The sequence below is a fragment of the Ceratotherium simum genome, chromosome 34 (assembly GCF_057802395.1).
Source record: "Ceratotherium simum simum isolate JZ-2026a chromosome 34, ASM5780239v1, whole genome shotgun sequence".
NCBI classification, from domain to species: Eukaryota; Metazoa; Chordata; class Mammalia; order Perissodactyla; family Rhinocerotidae; genus Ceratotherium; species Ceratotherium simum.
Window position 1 is genome coordinate 1,674,736 of NC_141933.1, and position 21,596 is coordinate 1,696,331.

The following is a 21,596-nucleotide window of genomic DNA, read 5'->3' on the forward strand; positions in this document are numbered from 1 at the left end:
CAAAAAAAAAAAGAAAGCTTTGTGGGCATAACCCCAAGGGAGCAGGGGGGCCAATGCCCAGATAAGGGGTTACGAGGGGTTCCTCTTTTGAAGAACCGTCTGCTCCCCCTGAATCCCTCTCACCCCCCCCACCCCACTCCCAACGTCGCTCCCCCCCTGCTCCCCAGCAGATCACAAGATGCTGTCGGATGAGGGGGGCGGGAGGGGTTTGTGGCCCGCCGCCTGAGCTGAAGTGGGCCCCGTGAATCCGGAAGGCGCGGGGCACACACCAGGCCGCTGGCATTGCAGTCGCTGGCGGGGAGGGGTGGGGCTCGTAGCGAACGATGCAAGAGCTCCTTCCTCTGCCTTAGCTCACGTGACTGGTGCTCTGGAGGAGGGAACTCCGAGAGCTGGGGTCCGGGGCCCATCTGTAGACCCGCCCCCGGGAGTATAGAGCCGCGCAGCCGGCGGCGTGCCCGCCTAACCGGTGTGCCTGGCTCGCCGGCAGCCCCGCGTTTGGCGCCATGGCCCGGCTGGCCGCTCTGGCGCTACTGCTGCTCCCGGCGCTACTGCTGCTCCCGGCGCAGGTGGGTGTGCGGCGGCGGGGCTCGGGGCCGGGGCGGGGGACTCCGGAGAGGGAAGACCCCCGAGGGCCGGGCACGGGGCCGGGCCCGGGGCGCGCGCGGCGGAGCCCTCGCGGAGAGACTCGGACGAAGTCTGAGTTCTGGAGCCCGGAGGGAGAGCGGCAGTGTCCCGAGCACCCCCGATCCCGACCGGGTCGCGGCGGGGCCGAGCGCTCGGCGTCCAGCTCCTCGGCCGGCGGGGTCCCCGCGGCCACCCCTGCCCGCAACTGTCCGGGCAGGCGCGACGGCGAACGCGCGCAGGGCCGTTCTTCTCGCCACTGTGACCCACGCCCGCGGCGTAGCCAGAGGCGATTTAATGCGTCCTAATTGGGAGGATATTGTAACGGCTTCCTCGGGGTATAATCCACATTCAGTACACGGCACATTTTCAGTTCACCCCGCGGAAGCCGTCACCATCGGGAGAGTGGACGCGTCCCGGACCCGCAAAAGTGTCCCGCGGCCGCTTCGACATCCCTCCTACACTCCGTCCCCGGCAATCAGCCGTCTCCCTAGAGATTCATTAGAAAATAGTTACATGTGTTTTCAAATAAGATATAAATGGAAACAAGATCCTTAAGTATTCATCTGCTAGGCTTTAAAACAATTTTATTAAATCTGAATATTTGCATAAAAGTGATAACATGATTTGCCTATAAATATGTTTTTATTTTTTTAATTAATTTATTTTTTATTTATTTTGGTGTGTGAGGAAGATCGGCCCTGAGCTCACATCCACGCCAATCCTCCTCTTTCTGCTGAGGAAGGCTGGCCCTGGGCTAAGGTCCTGCCCATCTTCCTCCACCTGGTATGGGGACCCCGTCACAGCGCGGGTGACAGGCGGCGCGTCCCTGCGCGCGCGGGATCCGAACCTGCGGACGCCCACGCAGCGGAGCGCGCGCACCTCGCCGCCGCGCCGCCGGTTTGCCTCGGAGAAATCAAGGTTGATGTTGAAAACTTTTCCTTTTCAAAGTTATTGACTTCAGTTTTGTTTGCTTTTGAGTGATAGCGATTTCGTATTCAGTTTGAACAGAATATTTAGCCTCACACTACCGCTAATGAAATGACTCACCTTTGAAATGGAAACTTGCACAGCACTAGAGAATTTACTAAAGCTGTTTGCAAACGAGCCTTGCGATATCCTCAGACACTGCCGTCACGCGTCGTCCACGTCCGCTCCCCGTCCCCGGCAGCGTCGGCCTCGCGTCGCCGTCCGTGTCCTTCCGCGCCGCCCGCGTGGACCCGCGCCCGCCCCTCCCCGCTCCCCCCTCCCCCCCGCTGCCGTCACGGCCCCGCCCCCCCGCCGCCGGCGTGGGCCCGCGCCGCCCCACTCCCCACCCCCGACCCCCGCCGCCGTCACGGCCCCACCCCTCTCACCCCCTCACCCCCGCCGCTGTCACGGCCCCGCCCTCCCATCCCCCTCTCACCCCCTCACCCCCGCCGCCGTCACGGCCCCGCCCCCTCCCATCCCCCTCCCACCCCCTCACCCCCTGCCGCCGTCACGGCCCCACCCCTCTCACCCCCCTCACCCCCCTGTTTTCTATTTCCTATATTTTATATCTATTTCCAATTGCACATAATTGAGTTCAATTTTTCCAAAGCCTGAAAAGCTTCTCAAGAAATAGGAAAGGCTACTCCTTGTAGTGTTTGGTGCTTGGTGTCACCCCACGCTGGTATGTAGCTCATCGATTTTAATCTGTCTTGACTGGTCCTCAGCTGCAGGCAGTGGAGCAGTCAATGATGCAGCTTCCTTTACTGTGCCAAATACTTCATCTTTCACGTGGCCTCCTGCGGACTCCTTTCGCAGAGTTGCTCTCGTTGCTGCATACGTTTTTTGACAAACATCGAATGATCTGGAGACCGTGCAATGAGTATCCGTTCATATTCCTGGGCATTCTGAGAATCTAACCTGAATAATATGGCATGGTCGTTTGTCCTCAACAGGGGTAAAACAAAGGAATCCTAATCCTTATCCCAGGAATCTGGAGGCTGACTACGTGAGCCAATCACAGGTTTCTCATTTTCAGTGGATATTTTCAGAAGTCTGTATTTGCCATTTCTTGCTCTGGCAAATGTCTTTGGTATCAGGTGCTGCTGGCCTCGTAAGATGAGTTAGGAAGTGTTGTCGCCTCGTCAGTTTTTAGAAGAGTTTGAGAAGGATTGATGTAAGTTCTTCTTTAAATGTTTGCTAGAGGGCCGGCCCCGTGGCTTAGTGGTTAAGTGCTCGCGCTCCGATGCTGGCGGCCTGGGTTTGGATCCCGGGCGCGCACCGACGCACCGCTTCTCTGGCCATGGTGAGGCCGCGTCCCACATACAGCAACTAGAAGGATGTGCAACTATGACATACAACTATCTACTGGGGCTTTGGGGGAACAATAAATAAATAAAATTATAAAAAAAATGTTTGATAGAATTTACCAATAAAACTTTCTAATCCAGGGCTTCTCTTCGTTGGGAGGTTTTTTGATTACTGAGTCAATCTCCTTATTGGTTACAGGTGCATTCAGGTTTTCTATTTCCTCATGTGTCAGTCTTGGTAGGTTTTGTGTTTCCTGGAATTTGTCGTTTCATGTAGGTTATCCAATTTCTTGACATACAATTGTTCATAGTACTGTCTTATAATCTTTTTTATTTCTGTATAAGCAATAGTAATTCCCCACTTTCCCCACTTTTTTGTATTTTAACATATGGTCTCTCCTGGAGAGTATCCTGTGTCCATTGGAGAAGAATATTTATTCTGTTGTTGTTGGGTGGAGTGTTCTGTATATGTCTGTTACATCTAGTTGGTGTATTGTGTTGGCCAAGTCCTCTGTTTCCTTACTTATCTTCTATCTGATTATTCTATCCATTATTGGAAGTGGAGTATTGAAGTCTCCAACTATTGTTGTAAAACTGTCTGTTATTCTCTTCAACTTTGCCAGTTCTGCTTCACACGTTTTGAGGGTCTGTTATTAGAAGCATAAATGTTTATAATTGTTATATCTTCTTGCTATATTGGCCCTTTTATCATTGTAATGTCCTTCTTTGTCTCTTGTAACAGTTTTTTACTTAAAGTATATTTTGTCTGATGTTTGTATAGCCACTCCAGCTCACTTTTGGTCCCTGTGTGCATTGAATATCTTTTTTTATCTTTTCACTTTCAAACTGTGTATGTATTTGGATCTAAAGTGAGTCTCTTGTAGACAGCATTCAGTGAGATCATTTTTTAAAATTCATTCTGCCAATCTTTGCTTTTGATTGGACAGTTTAACCCATTTACATTTAAAGTAATTACTATTAAGGAGGAACTTACTTCTGTCCTTGTGCTATTTGTTTTCTATGTGCCTTATGGCTTTCTTTGTCTGTCATTTCCTGCATTACTGCCTTCTTTTGTGTTTAGTTTACTTTTTTTTTTTTTTGAGGAAGATTAGCCCTCAGCTAACATCTGTTGCCAATCCTCCTCTTTTTTTGCTGTGGAAGATTGACCAACGTCCATGCCCATCTTCCTCTACTTTATATGTGGGATGCCACCAGAGCGTGGCTTGATAAGCCGTGCGTAGGTCCGAGCCCAGGATCCGACACCTGCGAACCCCCAGGCCGCCAAAGTGGAGCACACGAACCCAACCACTATGCTACTGGGCTGGCCTCTAGTTTACTTTTCGTAGTGAGAAGTTTTAAGTCACTTCTCATTTCTTTTTGTGCAAATTATATAGTGATTTTCTTGGTAGTTATCTTAGAGATTACATTCAACATCCTAAAGTTATAACACTCTAACTGGAATTTGTACCAGCTTAACATGAATAGCGTATAAAACTCTGCTGCTATAGCTTCATCCCGACCCCCTTTTAGTTAAGCATGTCACAGAATTACAGCTTTGTGCGTTGTGTGGCCAAAAACATAGACTAATAATTGTATTTTATGCATTTGTTTTTTTTTTTTTAATTTTATTTATTTTTTAGTGAGGAAGAACAGCCCTGAGCTAACATCCACGCCAATCCCTCTCTTTTTGCTGAGGAAGACTGGCCATGGGCTAACATCTGTGCCCATCTTCCTCCACTTTATATGGGACGCCGCCACAGCATGGCCTGACAAGGGGTGCATTGGTGTGCACCCAGGATCCGAACCCCGGGCCGCCAGCAGTGGAGCGCACGCACTTAACCGCTACGCCACGGGGCCAGCCCCTATGCGTTTGTTTTTTAAAATATGTAGAAAATAAAAAGTGGAGTTAAAAACCAAAATTATAGGGGCCTGCCCAGTGGTGAAAGTGGTTAAGTGCGCACACTCCGCTGTGGCGGCCCAGGGTTCGCTGGTTCGGATCCCGGCACACACTGAGGCACAGCTTGTCAAGCCATGCTGTGGCGGCATCCTGTATAAAGTGGAGGAAGATGGGCATGGATGTTAGCCCAGGGCCAGTCTTCCTCAGCAAAAAGAGGAGGATTGGCAGATGTTAGCTCAGAGCTGATCTTCCTCACAAAAAAAAAAACACCAAAATTATAATAATACTAGCTTTTATAACGTCTGCATATTTACCTTTACCAGACATCTTTATTTCTTCATGTGGCCTTGAGTTACAATCCAGTGTCCTTTCTTTTCAACCAGATCCACTTTAGCATTTCTTGAGGGCAGGTCTAACGGTAACAAACTCCCTCAGCTTTTGTTTATCTTGAAATGTCTTTATTTTGCCCTCATTTTTGTGTGTGTGTGTGTGTGTGAGGAAGATCAGCCCTGAGCTAACATCTGTTGCCAATCCTCCTCTTTTTCGCTGAGGAAGACTGGCCCTGGGCTAACATCCATGCCCATCTTCCTCTACTTTATATGGGACGCTGCCACAGCATGGCTTGACAGGCGGTGCATCGGTGCTCGCCCAGGATCCAAACCTGCAAACCCCGGGCTGCCGAAGCAGAGCACATGCACTTAACTGCTGTGCCACCGGGCCTGCCCCTCTCCCTCATTTTTGAAGGACAGTTTTGCTTGGATATAGTGTTCTAGGGTAGCAGTTCTTTCCTTTTAGCACCTTGAATATATCAACCCATTGCCCTCTGGTCTCCAAGGTTTCTAATGAGAAACCTGCTGATAATCTTGTTGGGGATTCCTGTATGTGATGAGTCATTTCTGTCTTGCTGCTTTAAAGATTCTCTCTTTGTCTTTGTCTTTTGACAATTGGATTATGTGTCTCGATGTGAGTCTCTCTGAATTCATCCTAATGAGTTTGAACAGCTTCTTAGATTTGTAGATTCATATCTTGAATCAAATTCAGAATGTTTTAGGCCATTATTTCTTCAAATAATCTCTCTGACCCTTTCTCTCTCTTCTCCTTCTGGGACTCCCACAATGCGTATATTGATGCACTTGACGGTGTCTTACAGGTCCCTTAAGCTCTGTTCACTTTTCGTTAGTCTTTTTTCTTTCTGTTCCTCAGTTCTCCTATCTTCCTGTTCTCTGATTCTTTCTTCTGCCTGCTCAAATATACTTTTTAATCCCTATAGTGAGTTTTCTACTTCAGTTACTGTACTTCTCAGCCCCAGAATTTCTTTTTAGTTCCCTTTTAAGTGTGTTATGTCTTTATTGATATTTTTGCTTTGTTTATATACCATTTTCCTGATTTTGTCCATGTCTTCCTTTAGCTCTTCAAGCATCTTTAAGACAGTTGTTTTAGAGTTTTGGCTAAATAAAACTGCCATCTGGTCTCCCTCGGGAGTGGTTTCTGTCACACAGGACTGTGTTTTTTTCCTTCGAATAGGCCGTACTTTCCTGTGTTTTGTGTGCCTTGTGATTTTTTTGTTGAAAACTGGACATCTGAATCTTAACATAGTAACTCCAGAAGTTGTGTTTTCCCCCTTCCCCAGGTTTCTTTACTTGTTTGGTAGGGTGTCTCTGTGCTGGGGATCAGGTCTTCTGGGTCTTTTCTGAGCCTGTGTCTTTGCCTGAACATGCATAGTAACTGTCTAAATTCCCCCATATATGCAGTTGCTTTTGAATGTCCTAATCCTTACAAGTCTGGCTCCCAAAAGGAGAAAAAAGGAAAAGGAGGAGGGAAAAGAAACAGGTTCTAGCTCTTTAAATCTCTTGGAAGCTGTTTCAACCGGTGAGGGGTTACAGTAATGTCTGTCCACCTCTGTGCCTGCACCTCTTCAATCAGAAGCACCCACCATCACTCAGAACACAGATCCCCGATGTTTGGATGACAAGGTTGTTATGGTCCACCCTGGCTCAGCAAGCTGCTCCAGGAACACATGCATGGCTGCAGGCCTCAGGGCTGGAGGGTGGGGGATGGGTAGTGGCTACTATGCTAAGAGCTGAAATTGACCCAAATTCACTGAGACTGACCTACCCAGCCTTCCCCTGGGAGCTGCCAGCCTTGGAATGGTTTCCAGAGTTCTAAAATAGTTACATCAGACAGATTCTGCCAGTAAGGAGATGGATTCCTGGTGCTCCCTACTTCCCCATCGTCCCTCATGTCACTCTGGGACCTCTCAAAACAATATTGTAAAAGATGATTTAAGTGAGAATATGAACTTCTTTTCTTCTATCAAAGGGTCTAAAGATTACTGAGGTTTGGAGAAACAGTCACCCAGAAGGCCTTAACTATCCACCACAGTGTATTATGTCTGTGATTCCGGTGGTTTTTAAAAACCTATTTACTAATTTATTTGGTAGAAGTTCAGAGACATGAGGGAATATACCAAGCAGTGATGGCTCTGCTTTTTGAAAAGACTTGGTTGGAGATGTGGAGTCCAAGCTGAGTCTTGGCAAAAGAACAGCCCCCACACTTGCTGTAATTTTGCTCAAGGATACTTAGTCATGTGCTGCATAATGACGTTTTGGTCAATGATGGACCACATATGCGACAGTGGTCCCATAAGATTAGTATCGTACAGCCTAGGTGTGTAGTAGGCTATACCATCTAGGTTTGTATAAGTGTGCTCTACGACGTTCGCACAATGACACAATTGCCTAATTATGCATTTCTCAGAATGTGCCCTCTTCATTAAGTGACACATGGCTGTTGTAGGAACCCTAACCCACTGTCCCCATTCCATTAGTATTCCAGATGTCACCACTTTGCACTATTACCCCATGTTTTAATACTCATTAAGTACTTAGACACGTCTCTATTCCTTATTTTAATTACATGATATTATCTAGGACAGTCTCTGGAGGCTGCCAGCTTTGGGGGTCCAGGTGCTCCACTCTCCCCCCATCACCTTCTCTCCTGAAATCAAGCCTGAGAAGAGTCACCACACAAATGCTGCCCCCCAACAATATTGTTATGTCCCCAGAGACCCTCTGGATGCTCCAAGGCTGCAACCCCATGGGGTTGCTGCCGCCGTCCCCATCCCCACCCTTAGGCTGCTTCTCTCTGCAGAGGGAACACCAGGGCCGAGACCCGCTCAAGGGGCCCCTCTGTCCAGCTGGGGTCAATTCAGTCTGTTGCTGTTCCTGCCATGTCCGGCCCAGCCCCTCTTCCTCCAGGACACCTCTGCCCCTTTGCACTTCCCCTTTGTTTGATGGGGTGGCTGCTATCTCACTTTCTGAGCTTCGCCAGACCAGATATTTCTTTGTTCTTGTTGATGTTATCGTCACTAAATTCTTGTTACCTGTAAAACCTGTACATTGTAACACATTCAACCCCAGGAGATGATTCCAAATGAGAAATGGCTCATTTCATCACCCGTGGAGCCAATTTGTCTATGGCTGTCCCGTGCCCCAGGCCAGCAGGCACAGACTGAGGGCAGAGTTCGGGGCCCCGCAGAATGTGGTTGTGTTCTTTGCGGGCTGGGGCGTGTATGGTGAGGAGCCCCAGCTCTTTAGTGAAGAGCTGAGACCATGAGATGGTCTGGGATGGTGTCCTAGCCCAGCACTGACCAGCTGGGATCTTGGGCAGGACACCTGACCTCTCGTAAAGTCAGGTTTAATAGTACCTGCCTCTCGGGGTTGCCGTTGAGATGAATTGAGCTATAACTTATGCACAGCTGAGAAAATGCCCACCATGTCAGAGGTGACGTTGAAAGTGGGCTATTAGTAAAACGTGTCTTGTTCTTTTCCATCTGAAGCTGAACACCGTGACCGACTTGGTCTCCACGCAGAGCCTGGTGCCCCCTGGCCACGAGTCCTGCGGGCCTGGCAAGTACAAGCATGCCGGCCACTGCTGCAAGCTCTGCGATGCCGGTGAGTCCCGGAACGGGATCCAGCACCGGGCAGGTGCCTGCCGTCCACGTCCCCCAACTCTACCCAGCCCCGCAAAGGAGGGTTTGTGGGTCTGTTTGTACTGAGTGGACAGGGGGTGTCCAGCAGCCCTTCCCCATCTGGGCTCTCCTATCTGCCCTACAAGGGGTGACCCCCAGAACCCAGCTGAGAGGACAGGGGGTTCAAGAGGGGGAACCAGGAGAGTTAACGTCACCCTCCCAGCACCTGCTGCAGAAGCCAGGGTCTCCTCTGGCAGGTGAGGAAATCGGGCCCAGAGCAGTTAAGTGGCTTGCTCGAGGTCACACCATCTGTCAGTGGCTCAGCCCCGGCTCGTCCTTCCTAGTGCTGGCACACTCTGCCAGCAGAGGGCACGCATTCCTGTGCTGGGGGTCCCCAAGACCCACGATTGCTAGAAGGACTCACAGGATCCAGAAAAGCTGTTACATTCACGGTTATGGTGGATTTCGGAAAGGTCAAAACCAGCCAGTGTAAAGGCTTGGGGGCAGGTCCAGGAGAGACCAGGCGCCAGCTTCCAGCTGGCCTCTCCCAGCGGAGTACGTGGACAGCCAGCCCTTCATTCTCCCAGCAGCCTTGTGTGACACATGCGTGGAGCACTGCCACCCAGGGAAGCTCACCCAAGCCTGGATGTGTAGAGTTTCTACTGGGGGCCGGTCACATGGGCGTGGCTGATCACCAGCGTGGCTGGTCGCCCATGCGGTTGACCTTAGCCTCCAGGCCCTCCATAGGTCAAGCTGATATAGCATGGCCCAGGACCCCAGGCAAACAAAACAGACACTCACCATAAATCATGTTGTTAGCATAGACGATCTGCTGGCACGGGGCCCCAGGTAGATAAAGAGGCTCTCACCAGGCCCAGGGCAGGACAGTGCAAGGGCTCAGACATTACCTCCTGGAGCCGGTCAAGGGCCAGTCCTGAAGACCTTGGGGATGTGCAGGGTTTGAGCACCCCAAGCCCGCAGAGTTAACCCTTCACTGCGCAGAGGGGGACTCCAAGCCTGGGGTTCCCCGAGCCTCAGGCTCCCCCACCTCCCGAGAGACAAGCTCACAGACAAGGCCATGAGGGGCATGGCGGGAGTCTGTGCACAGCCTGCCGTGAGTTCAGCCTCCCTCGCTGCCGGTCCTCACCTGTCACGGGAGGAGAGCCTCGGACCCGGACCAGGCCCGTCATGGCAGCTCACTAGCCAGATGACCTGGGCATGTCCCCTGTTGCCCCCCACCCCAACCCCGCCGCCAACAGCCTCTCCTTAGCTGTAAAGAGAGTAGTAACACTGACACTCCTGGACCATCAGGTTTTGAACACAGCGCCTTGGACAAGGGGTGTGCACTTGGGGTCTGTCACCCACACGGACACTGCTCTGTGCCCCCAAAAGTTGGCCACTTGTGATAGTGGCATTTAGGGAATGATTTTAAGATTGTTCTTTAGTTTGAATCACTGTTAAATTTCAAATCAGTCTATTTCAAAAAGGAAATGTATATCGCTGCTGTAAATGAAAAATCAGTATCAGTGTTCATAAAGAGACAGGAGCCATAAAGCAAGCTTCAGGTGTGTTAGCTTCATCCGTTCCAGACCCACTGAAGATGTGTCAGGCATTCCATCACACTTCCATCTCCAGCTCCCTTTTGATGCTTTCAAAGTCCTGTTTTTGACAGAAGACAGCCACACCTCAGGACCATTCGCCCCCAGGTCTCTGTTCTCACATAGACTTTGCATGTTACACGATTGTCAGCTTCTGGAAGTGACCTTCGGGACCATTAGAAAGAACCCAGTGCCATGAGTGGGCACCCAGGATTTGGGAGTCACACCACAACCCTGCCAGTTCCCGAGGGCCAGGCTTGGGAGGGTTCGGGGGAAGGTTCTGTTATTGAAGGTCTGGTGGGTGGGCTCGCCTGAGTCCTGAACCTGTAATTCCCACCATCTACTGAGATAAATAAACCATTGCACAACCTCCTTCAGCCTCGTCCCGAGCAATGATATCCATGAGGTCACACATTCGCTGTACTTGTTAATTTTTTCTGGCTGTACAATAGAATAAATACGTATCTATTAACATGAAAGGAAGTTCCCAGGGCTACTTAAATTCCTCTAACATTGCAGTGGTGGAGGCTAGCAGAGGGCTGACGAGGTGGGAAATGGTCCTGGGGAAAACCTTCTAGAAGGAAGAACTGGCCTGCCCTTAGCAAACTTGGCAAAGGAAGCCCAGGCTGACTGAGTGAAGTGCTCATGGGATATTGAACAGAACACTTGTCAGATCTCAAGTCCCTTTAGAGGGAACCTGGGCGATGCTCATTCAGCAGGATGCTGAGCCCTGGAACTTCACGCAGCAGTCACTTGCTCTCGTTTCCCCTTGGGGCAGTTGGCTGGCAAGCCCTGGCTGGGCAGGCGGAGAACTGAGCTGTTGTCTCAGTTCTTCCACTGACCATGGACCAGATGCTCGTCCTCCATATCTGACGGGTCAGAAGGGGGTCGGGATCCCTGCCATGCCCCACAGCACAGCTGTCTGGAGGAGCAAATGCAGGGCAGGTGGCCGGAGCCCTTGGAGGCAAGAGCCATGGCAGTTTGGCGCTTCATCATTTCCAAAGTGTTGTAACAATCCGAAACTCCAAGACATAAGTATTTCTATTTACTTATTGGAGAGGCAAGCCCTGGGGACTGGGTGGGTGGACAGCACAGCCCAGGACCCCAGGGTGCCCTGGTGTGGGATCTGACCTCAGCACCCAAACTCTTGCACAGGCTGGTACGTCCGTGAACACTGCAGGATCCCCCACACCCTGGGAAAGTGTATGGAGTGTGACAGAGGGACCTTTACGGCACACCCCAACGGCATGGATTCCTGCCAACTTTGCTCCACCTGCTCTAAGGGTGAGTCTACGGCCACAGGCACCTTCCTTGACCTTGAAACCCTCAGCCCCCTGACCCAGCAGTGGCCAGGCTAGGAATGTGCCCTAAAGAAGTCATTCAAATTGAGCCTAAATAATTTAGCCACGAGGATGTTTGCTGCTTAGCTCTGAAGAGTTAGGAAAACCCAAACGCGTATTAACCCAGCATTTGGGTAAAGGAGAGACGATGCAGTCACAAAACTGCTCACACAGTGCTCGGCAGCCACTGGAAAGAAGTGTCTGGAGAACTTTTATTTGCATAACAAACTGTTCCCTGTGTATTGTGAGAGTAAGAAAAAAAAAGTGACAAAGCTTTGGTTACCCTTGGAGCCAAAATTCTAAGCAGTTATTTTTCACTTTTAATCATTTCCTTCAAATTGCAAATTAGCAAATTCAATCTAGAAAATTTAGAAAATACATGCACACAAAAAAATAATAAGGGGCCGGCCCGGTCGTGCAAGTAGTTAAGTGCACGTGCTCCACTGCGGCGGCCCAGGGTTCACCGGTTCGGATCCTGGGCGCACACCGACGCACCAATGCTTGTCAAGCCATCTTGTGGCGGCGTCCCATGTAAAGTGGAGGAAGACGGGCACGGATGTCAGCCCAGGGCCAGTCTTCCTCAGGAAAAAGAGAGGAGGATTGGCGGATGTTAGCTCAGGACCAATCTTCCTCAAAAAAAAAAAGTAAAAAGGTAAAAATCACCCCTCGAGGAATAAGCAATTTTTTAATATGAAAATTTTCAAACATGTAGTAAAGTTGAAAGAAGAGACTCTTCCACCGAAGATTAAACAATTACTGTTTTACCACATTTCTGTGGGTGTGGGTGTGGGTGTGTGTGTGTCTAGGAACAGTTTCAAAGTAAGCTGCAAATGGCATAGTATTTCACCCCGAAACACTGCAGCATGCGTTGCCTGAGAATCAAGACCTTCCCCTACAGAACCAAGTGCTAGGACCACATCCAGGGAGGTGAATATTATTCCCTAATATCATCTGACATCCAGTCCGTATTCAAATTTACCGTGAACCAACTTTTCTTTAAAATTTCCTGTATTGCTCATCTGCAGAGGACAGGACCAAGAACTCGGCCCCCAAGGGGCCCACGGTACCTACCCCCAAGGGTTTAGCTGAGCTGGATCTTTCTGTCACACAGTCAGACAATGGTTACCTAGCCTCAGAGCTGCACCACATGTGACATCTAGAACTTCACTGTTCCTGTTGGCACTGAATTCCGTAAACAAGGTTAAAAGGTGAACCACCCAGTGGGAAAAATATTTAAATTTTTTCCATCAGCCACAAAGGGTACAATCCCCATTAAGAGGAGAAGTCTGGCAAGTCAGCTTATCGAAAGAAAGCACCCTGAGCGGTGGGCCCCTTGAAGTTCGTGAGAAGGTGCTCAGATTCCCTGGGAGCTCCACGGAGCGCATGAAAATGTGAATTAAATATTGACAGGCCGCCAGAGATGGCTAGATGCGTGGAGAGGCCGTGGAGATGGCGGACAGGGAGCGTCCCCTTGCCCTGGCAGTGGGGTACGTGCCTTGAATAGAGGCCCGGGGGGGCACGGTGAGGCTGTGGTTCAGAATTGATCCGTGCAAACCTTTTGAGCCCACACCCCTGTTCTAGGCATTTGCCCTGGGAGATGGGCGTGTGAAGGTGTGGTAAGGATGCCCCAGCAGTGTTTACGGTGCTCACCACGACTCGGGGCTTCTGCCTGGCTGGCTGAGTTCTGTACAGGGGCCAACTGTTTCCGCGCCAAATGACGATGTAGGTCCACATGTACGCACAGGGACAGGGCACTTCCCTTGGACTGACCGGTCTTCCCTGAACTGCAGGTGAAAAAGTGTTGGAGAATTGCACTTCGACCAGAGACCGGGTATGCCAGTGCCCATCGGGCCATTTCTAGCGGGTCCCGGAGGCCTTGGAATTCTGCACTCCATGCAGTAAGTAGGTGACAATGCGCGGGTGCCCCAGGCGCGGGTCGGCGGTGGCCCTGGACTCCTGTGGGTTATTTGTTAGGGGCTGAAAACCAGCAGGACATGTGACTTTTGACCGGGTAAGGACAGCCCAGCGCCAGCCAAGACCGTTCTGGCTCCACCCGAGTGGTTCTCTCTTTTCCTATCTCCCCAGCTCCATAGAATCGTGCCAATTTTCAGGTTATTTCTTATTTGGACAGATTCTATTTTACGTAGTTCTTTTCTCCTTTCTAGAGTTTCCTGATTGCCTTCCCCTGTCTTAACGCATTGCTTGCCTTTTTCACGCCTCACTTTTTTTTTTTTTTTTTTTTTGTTAAAGATTTTATTTATTCAGTTTTTCCCCCCAAAGCCCCAGTAGATAGTTGTACGTCATAGGTTCACATCCTTCTAGTTGCTGTACGTGGGACTCGGCCTTGCGTTGGACGGAGAAGTGGTGCCTCAGGGCGCTCCCGGGATCCGAACCCGGGCCGCCAGCATCAGAGCGCGCGCACTTAACCGCTAAGCCACGGGGCCGGCCCCCACGCCTCACTTTTTCTGAGCTCTCCGTCACCCTCACTGTCTGTCATCCGTCCTGGTGCCCCGTGTCCCTAAATTCTCAGCTGGACTCACCGCCCTGAAGGTCTGCTCCCAGAAGCCAGTGTGGGACCTCCCTTCCCCGCCCTCTTGAGTTCTGCCCTCCACCTCCCCCTGTCTTGGTCTGCTCCTCTGTTTGGCTGAAGTGCATCCTTATATTGCACCCTAGTAAAGGATGCAGGACATAGACTTCTGATCATTGCTTCTTACGAAGGGCTTTTTCTTCCCTCACATTCTGCGGACCGGTGTGTGCGGGGCGGGAAACTACTCCCTCAGAATTCTGGAGGCATCTTGGCAGCGTCCTCCGGCATCCGAGTTGCTGACAAGCTGCCCAATGCCTCACCCTGGGGTCGCTACGGTGTCGGGCCTCTATGGCCTGGGGGACCCAGGACTTGCATGCCCACCATCTCCAGGGCTGGGTCCAGTCTAAAGAAAGCAGAGTGACAGGCTGGACAGGGCTTTTGGTTCCTTCAAGGATGTCTAAGCTGGAGCTTTCTCCAGTGTTTTCTGCTTTGTGATTCTGGAATAAACCTCATTCATTCCCAGAAGAGGGTGGGGAACCTGGGGAGATGGTGGAAAGCGTGGGGCTCGTGAAATGCCCTTAGAGACATCTACAGTTGTCACCCTTCAGTGTGGTGCAGGGAGCTTGGAGTCTGTGAGGGACGTTACCAAGTAAATACTTCATCCTGGGTCTAAACACACCTACCCATTACTTCAATCACGAAAATGCATAAGAGCCTGTAACTTGCAGCAATTAGGAAGAAACCCTAAATTCCTGAGCCTTTGTTAAAAGCAGGACAAATTCCTTTTCCTTCAGTCCATATGCCTGCTAACCAGGCCATCAGTATTCGTAGAGGAGGAAAATAAGTGACCGTTCCTCCAGTCAGAAGGACGGCGAGGATATCTGAGGTGCTGGTGCAGGGCCTGAGAGTGTGTGGCTCTCCATGTGGCCAGGGCCTTCGTGGTCTCTGACCACAGCACACAGTGTTCCCCAAATGCGAGTTGGGGTGGGGGTGTCCCTGCTGCGTGCCAGGCCCCTTCTGGGCCCGGGGAGACAGCGTGATGGTGACGCCATGGACCCGGGTGCCAGTGGGCCTGGGGAGACATTAGGGGAGGAATACTGAGGGTGTCTCTCTCCCCCAGGTGTCCCAGAGGGAACGTGGTCCTCCAGAACTGCACCCGGGTGGCAGACACAGTGTGCGGCTTGGCTGGTCCAAGTAAGAGAGCTGTTTTTTAAAAATATGTATATTCTTTATTAAGAAATTCACATAATATAAAATTACCCATTGTAAAGTGAACAATTTAGTGGCACTTAGGACCACCACCTCTATCTAGTTCCAAAACATGGACATCCCCCCAAAAGGACTCTGTACCCAGGACACAATCACGCCCCCTTCTCTCCTCCCTCAGCCCCTGGCAAACACTAAGAACGTCTTCTGTCCACAGACAGACGTTTTAAAAATTGTGCTGCTTGGCGGTGGTGGTTCTTGAGTTGTAGGAGTTCTTTCTCCCCTCTCAGGTACGTGATTTGCAAATATTTTCTCCCACTCTGTGTCTTTTCTCTCTGTTGTTTGTGCATTCGTTGATGCACAGATGTTTTTTATTTTGATTGTCTTGTTTGTCTATCTTTTCTTTTGTTGCCTGTGCCTTTGCTGTCATCTCCAAGAAATCATTGCCCAATCCAGTGTCATAAAGCTTTTCCCTTATGTTTTCTTCTACTCGTTTCTTTCTTATAGTTTTAGCTCTTACGTTTAGGTCTTTGATTCATTTTGAGTTCATTTTTGTGTATGTCAGGTAAGGGTCCAACTTCATTCTTCGCATGTGGATGTCAGTTTCCCCAATACCATTTGTTGAAAAAACTGCCCTTCCCATAGAATGGTCTTGGCTCAAGGGTTTATTATTTAAAAAAAAAAAAAATTTAAGTCCATTAGCAGATGAATAACGAACAAAATGGAATATATTCCAATATACATATATCTGAATACTACTTACGCATAACCAGGCATGAAGTACTGTCACATGCTACATTATGCTGAGTGAAAGAAGCCAGACACAAAAGACCATGTCATATAATTCCATTTGTATGAAGTGTCCAGAAGAGGCAAATCTATAGAGAGAAAGCAGAACGTATACTTAAAATGGTTAACATGGTTGATTTTATGTGATGTATGTTTTACTACAATTTAAAAATAAGCAAGTAAACCCTTGAGGAAAAGCTGCACTTCCCTTCATTATAGGAGGACCAAGGCTTTGGAAAGCCAGGTGTCATGTGACCCCCTTGGGCCTCTGTTCTTAGGTCTGTGTCCAGGGGAGGGACACACAGGGCGGCCCTATTGGCTGAAGACCCAGGGGCTCCCCAGCGGTCTAGGGGAAAGTCTGTTTCTCTTTTGCCCTCACAGTGCTTCTGACACCAGATGTGTGTAGTTTTTTCCCCCACAATGACCAATTCTCCAACACCAGCTGGGTGTCTTGCAAGTCAATTCATTCTGAAACTAACCAGAGTTAGCACAGACCCGGCAGGTTAAGGGCTCGGTCCCACAAGACTGCCCCCCACTTCAGATGCCCATCACAAGTCATGGGTCCCCGGGTTACCCATAACTTCTGTCCCACTTGCCTACAAATCGGAGGTTCCCGTCACCCCCTCCTTGGATTCAGTCATTTGTAAAGCAGCTCACGGAACTCAGGGAAACACTTATCCACATTCACTGGTTTATTATAAAAGATATTATGAAGGAAACAGATGCACAGCCAGTTGAAGAAGTACATAGGGTGAGGTTCAGAAGGGTCCTGAGCACAGGAGCTTCTCTCCCTGTGGACTCGGAGTGTACCACCCTCCTGGCACATAGATGCATTCACTAACTCGGAAGCTCTCCGAACCCCATTCTTTTGGGAATTTTATGGAGGCTTCATCACAGAGGCATGATCCATCATTAACTCCACTTCCAGCCTCTCTCCCCTCCCTGGACGATGCCGGGTGGGGCTCGAGGTTCCAACTTCTAATCATTGCTTGGTCCTTCTGGTGGCCAGGCCCCACCCAGGAGCCCACCCAGAGCCACCTCATTAGAACAAAAGACATTCCCATCACTCGGGGAATTACAAGGGTTTAGGAGCTCTGTGTCAGCAACTGGGGTCAAAGACCAAATATTAGCGGGAACGGGGGCAGAGACTAATACACATATTTCTTAATTTTGCACACCAGGACTTTCAGTGCCAATACAGGGCAAACTAGCCCTCGTTGGTCACCAGAGGCACAGCATGGCTCTGCCCAACCCCACTCGCCGAGGTGTCCTGATGCCTGTCTCCTAAGGGGACTGTTGCGAGGTTGCGGGCGGGCACAGGACATCTCCTCAGGGCGGGCATCAGAGCACCCTTCCTCAAACACCTGTGCTGCAGAATGAATCCTTCAGGTCCCTTGGAGACCTGCCACCACACACCACCCTGGGGGAGGGGTCAGACCTCCCTGCCCTCAGCTGCGCCAACCTGGGGTAGCCTCTCCTCCCGACCCCCACCGCGTGCTGGGCCCAGCCTCCAGGCCAGGCCAGAGGAGGCCTGCTCACTAGGGTGGGCAAGGTCTGCCAGGCCAGCAAGCGGAGATGTTTGTTTGTTTGTTCTTTTTTTTCCCCGTTTTATTGAGATATGATTGACATACAGTGCTCTATAAGTTTAAGGTGTACAGCATAATGACTTGATGTATATGTATCATAAAGTGATCACCACAATAAGTTTAGTTCACATCCATCATCTCATATAGATACCATAGAAAAGAGAAAAAAGAGGGGCCGGCCCAGTGGCATAGTGGTTAAGTTTGCGCACTCTGCTTCGGTGGCCTGGGGTTCGCGGGTTCGGATCCTGGGTGCGGGCCTACACGCCGCTTGTGTGTGGCGGCATCCCACATACAACCTAGAGGAAGATTGGCACAGATGTTAGTTCAGGAACAATCTTCCTCGAGCAACAAGAGGAAGATTGGCAGTAGATGTTAGCTCAAGGCCAAGCTTCCTCACCAAAAAAAAGAGAAAGAAAGAAAAAGAAGAAAAAAATTTTATCCTTGTGATGAGAACTCTCAGGATCTACTGTCTTAACAACTTTCAGATATACCACACAGCTTTGTTAACTATAGTCACCATGCTGTACATTACATCCCCAGGACTTATTTATCTTATAGATGGAAGTTTGTACCTCTCGATCCCCTTCATCCATTTCCTGCACCCCCACCCCCTGCCTCTGGGAACCACAAGTCTGATCTCTTTTTCTATAGGTTTGGGTTTTTTTTTTTTTTAGATTCGACATATGAATGAGATCATACAGTATTTGTCTTTCTCTGTCTGACTTATCTCACTTAGCATAATGCCCTCAAGGTCCATCCATGTTGTTGCAAATAGCAAGATGTTCTTTTTATGGCTGAGTAATATTCCATTGTATGTATAGACCACATCTCCTTTACCCACTCACCCGCTGATGGACACTTAGGTTTGTTTCCATGTCGTGGCTATTGTGAATAACGCTGCTATGAACAGGGGGTGCAAATATCTCTTCAACATAGTATTTTCATTTCCTTCGGGTATATTTCCAGAATTTGAATTGCTGGATCTGTTCGTTTGTCCTTTATCCTGTGGCTGCTGGAAAAAAAAGTCAGTTGACCTTACCGAGACATTTTCTCCTTCCCACTTTTAGCCAGCAGACATCATTGGTGTGTGATCCGAAGCTTTCTACTTTTCCTGGTTATTACGATCATCATCTTTTGTTATGCTCTAAAACGAGAAGACAAAGGATTCCGGATTCCGTGCCATCATCTCCCTGACGGTATGAAGCATTGATGGGAGGACCATTGGGTGGAACAAGGGACATCCTGGGCTGCAGGGCAGCTCCTAGGGGCACCTGAGTTACCATGCGGCCGCACCTTTCCTCAACAGTGTCTGGTTCTCATGAGCTGAGGCTCCTCCTAACCCAGGCGAACAGCCGAACGGGAGAGCACACGCCTGGGAGTTTTCACAGTGCTGTCGGCAGCTGAGCCCCCGGCCTCTGAGGCTGAGGGAAGGGCTCGGCTAGATTACGGTGTCCCAGGTCAGCCTCAGAGGCAGACATGGGCTCAGGGCAGGTTTGCCCGGCAGGCTCGGTGGGGAAGAGCAAGTACGGGGCTAAGTGGCGGCTGGGCGTTCTTGGTGCAGAGAGCCGAAGGCCTCTTGGAAGGTTTCAGGAGTTGCGGAAGTGGATAGCTGTGGGCATCGAGGCACAGCCAGGCTCACTGCTACAGCTTCCTGGCCTGAAGAGGGGTGTGGTCACTTCCCAAGCCACCGCCAAGTCACAGAGTAGGATCTCCTGCCACCGTTAACCAGTTTTCTGTCTGTCTTCACAGGAGACAGTGATGGAGGAGAGCACGTGGTGAGTATAGCCTCGGCCCTGGGCAGCATGAGGTATGGTCCCGGAGCAGCCTCCCGTTGAGGGGCAGCCAGCCCTCGAGTTAGTAGGGGGCCGGACTGGCTCCAGGAGGCCCTTTCCTGGCCTGGGTGTTAGCCCAATAGTGGTTCTGTGGCCAAATGGGAGCCAAGGGTCCTGAGCTGGAGGCCCTTTAGACTCGGGAGGGTTTGGTTCATGATGGGGAAACTAAGGCACCAAAAGGCCCTCAAGGTGTCTTGACCAAGGCCAGCCGAGCCGGTGGTCAGGGCAGAGCTGAGGCCAGAGCGGGCCCTGCCGTAGGATCCTCAGCCCCTGTCCTCCCAGGGGCACGTGTGCTTAATCACCCATCACAAACGATTTTCTTATTTTTTCAGTTGCCGGATGAATCAGTCTCCAGCACACAGTCGAATGAGAACCAAGACGCAGAGTCTCCAGTCCCCACGACGGAGAACTCCAGCCTGTCTAAAGACAGCCTAGACATGGTGTCTGAGGCCCCGGGCGCCCCCAGGGCCCCGGCAAGCCCGGTGAATGTCCATGGTCCACAGGTTGCAACAGAGAAAGAATTCGGGCCCCAGAGCACTCACCAGGACCCGGCCCTTCTGTGTTCCCCGGGGCGGAGGGTCAGACTGAGATCCTGGTGAATCTGGAACAGCTAGGAGGTCGTTTGTGAGCCAATCTGAAAGACAATGGTAACAACAACATCCTCCCTCCCAGCCAGGCTCCTCGCCCACTGTTATTTTAGTCATCAGAGCAATCTGGTCAGAGGCCCGTACCCTGATTTCAGGCGAAGACTCTGAGTACAGAGAGGTCGCCTATGCCAGCCCCATCCACCACTGGTGAGAGCCAGGGCTGGGCCTGGAGGCCAGCTGTGCCCTTGACCTCCTCCACCACGGAGCACTCACCGTCCCCCGCCAGTCCTCCAGGAGCCAGCCCTCTGCGGAGGCTGGGGGGGGTGACAAGGGAGGGGCATTAGTTTCCTGTGGCTGCTATCAAAAATGACTACAAAGTGAGTGGCTTGAAACCACAGAAATTCATTCCCTCAGGGTCTGGAGGCCAGAAGTCCAAGATCAAGGTGTCACAGGGCCGTGCTCCCTCCAAAGGCTCCAGGGAGGATCCTTCCTTTCCTGTTTCAGCTTCCGATGGCTGCTGGCAATCCTTGGCCGGTAACTGCGTCACTCCAATCTCCGCCTCTGTCGTCACACAGCCTCCTCCTCTGTGTGTGTGATAGTGAACCTCTTCATCTCAAGTTCATGTGCCCGATGCCCAGCAAGCCACACACTGAGACATCGGTGCTTGGAGATGAGAAAGGTTTATTCAAATTGGCCAAAACGAGTAGGTGGGAGCCTGGGTTTGCTCAAATCCACCTCCCCTAGAACAGAAAGCAGGGGGGTTTTATAAGCTAAGGGACTTGGCAGGAGGTGCTTCAGGGAAACAAAGGGGTCACTCCCAATAAGCCTCTGGGCAATCTGACTTCTGGGCTTCAAGAGCTGCTGAGGGCTGGCCATCTGTCGGTCCGGTGATTGGCCATCCGGTGATCTCAACCTCCCTGAAGGCATTCTCTTTCTCCTGCAAAACAAGCTCACAAATCCTGGAGACCCCCGAGTCACCCCTCCAGTTAAACAGGAAAAACAGTAAATTGGTTTATTATGTACAGTACCCCTCAGATACTTGGCTTCACATGTATCTCTCCTCTCTTTATGAGGACATGGTCCCACGCTACTCTAGTGTGACCTCATCTTAACTGGATTACATCTTCCAGCCTGGGTTTGGATCCCGGGTGCGCACCGACGCACCGCTTCTCCAGCCATGCTGAGGCCACGTCCCACATACAGCAACTAGAAGGATGTGCAACTATGACATACAACTATCTACTGGGGCTTTGGGGAAAAAAAGGAGGAGGATTGGCAATAGATGTTAGCTCAGAGCCGGTCTTCCTCAGCAAAAAGAGGAGGATTAGCACGGATGTTAGCTCAGGGCTGATCTTCCTCACCAAAAA

General features: G+C 50.6%; 1 protein-coding gene and 1 long non-coding RNA gene across 2 annotated transcripts; one reads left to right on the forward strand and one right to left on the reverse strand.

Moving 5' to 3' along the window:
* Positions 1-441: 441 nt before the first annotated feature.
* Positions 442-20,256, forward strand: LOC147912511 (uncharacterized). The gene is given in 8 exon segments (XM_087422460.1): positions 442-566; positions 8,633-8,747; positions 11,518-11,646; positions 13,493-13,604; positions 15,350-15,423; positions 18,878-19,006; positions 19,560-19,585; positions 19,975-20,256. Coding segments are annotated over 8 exon segments (915 nt in total). The 5' UTR covers positions 442-503; the 3' UTR covers positions 20,242-20,256.
* LOC147912512 (uncharacterized) lies at positions 16,842-20,564 on the reverse strand. Its single transcript, XR_015549688.1, has 4 exons — positions 20,503-20,564; positions 20,185-20,276; positions 18,656-18,822; positions 16,842-18,106 (listed from the first exon to the last, which is right to left on the reverse strand). It is a non-coding gene; the product is annotated as an uncharacterized LOC147912512 (long non-coding RNA).
* Between the last annotated feature and the right edge of the window lie 1,032 nt (positions 20,565-21,596).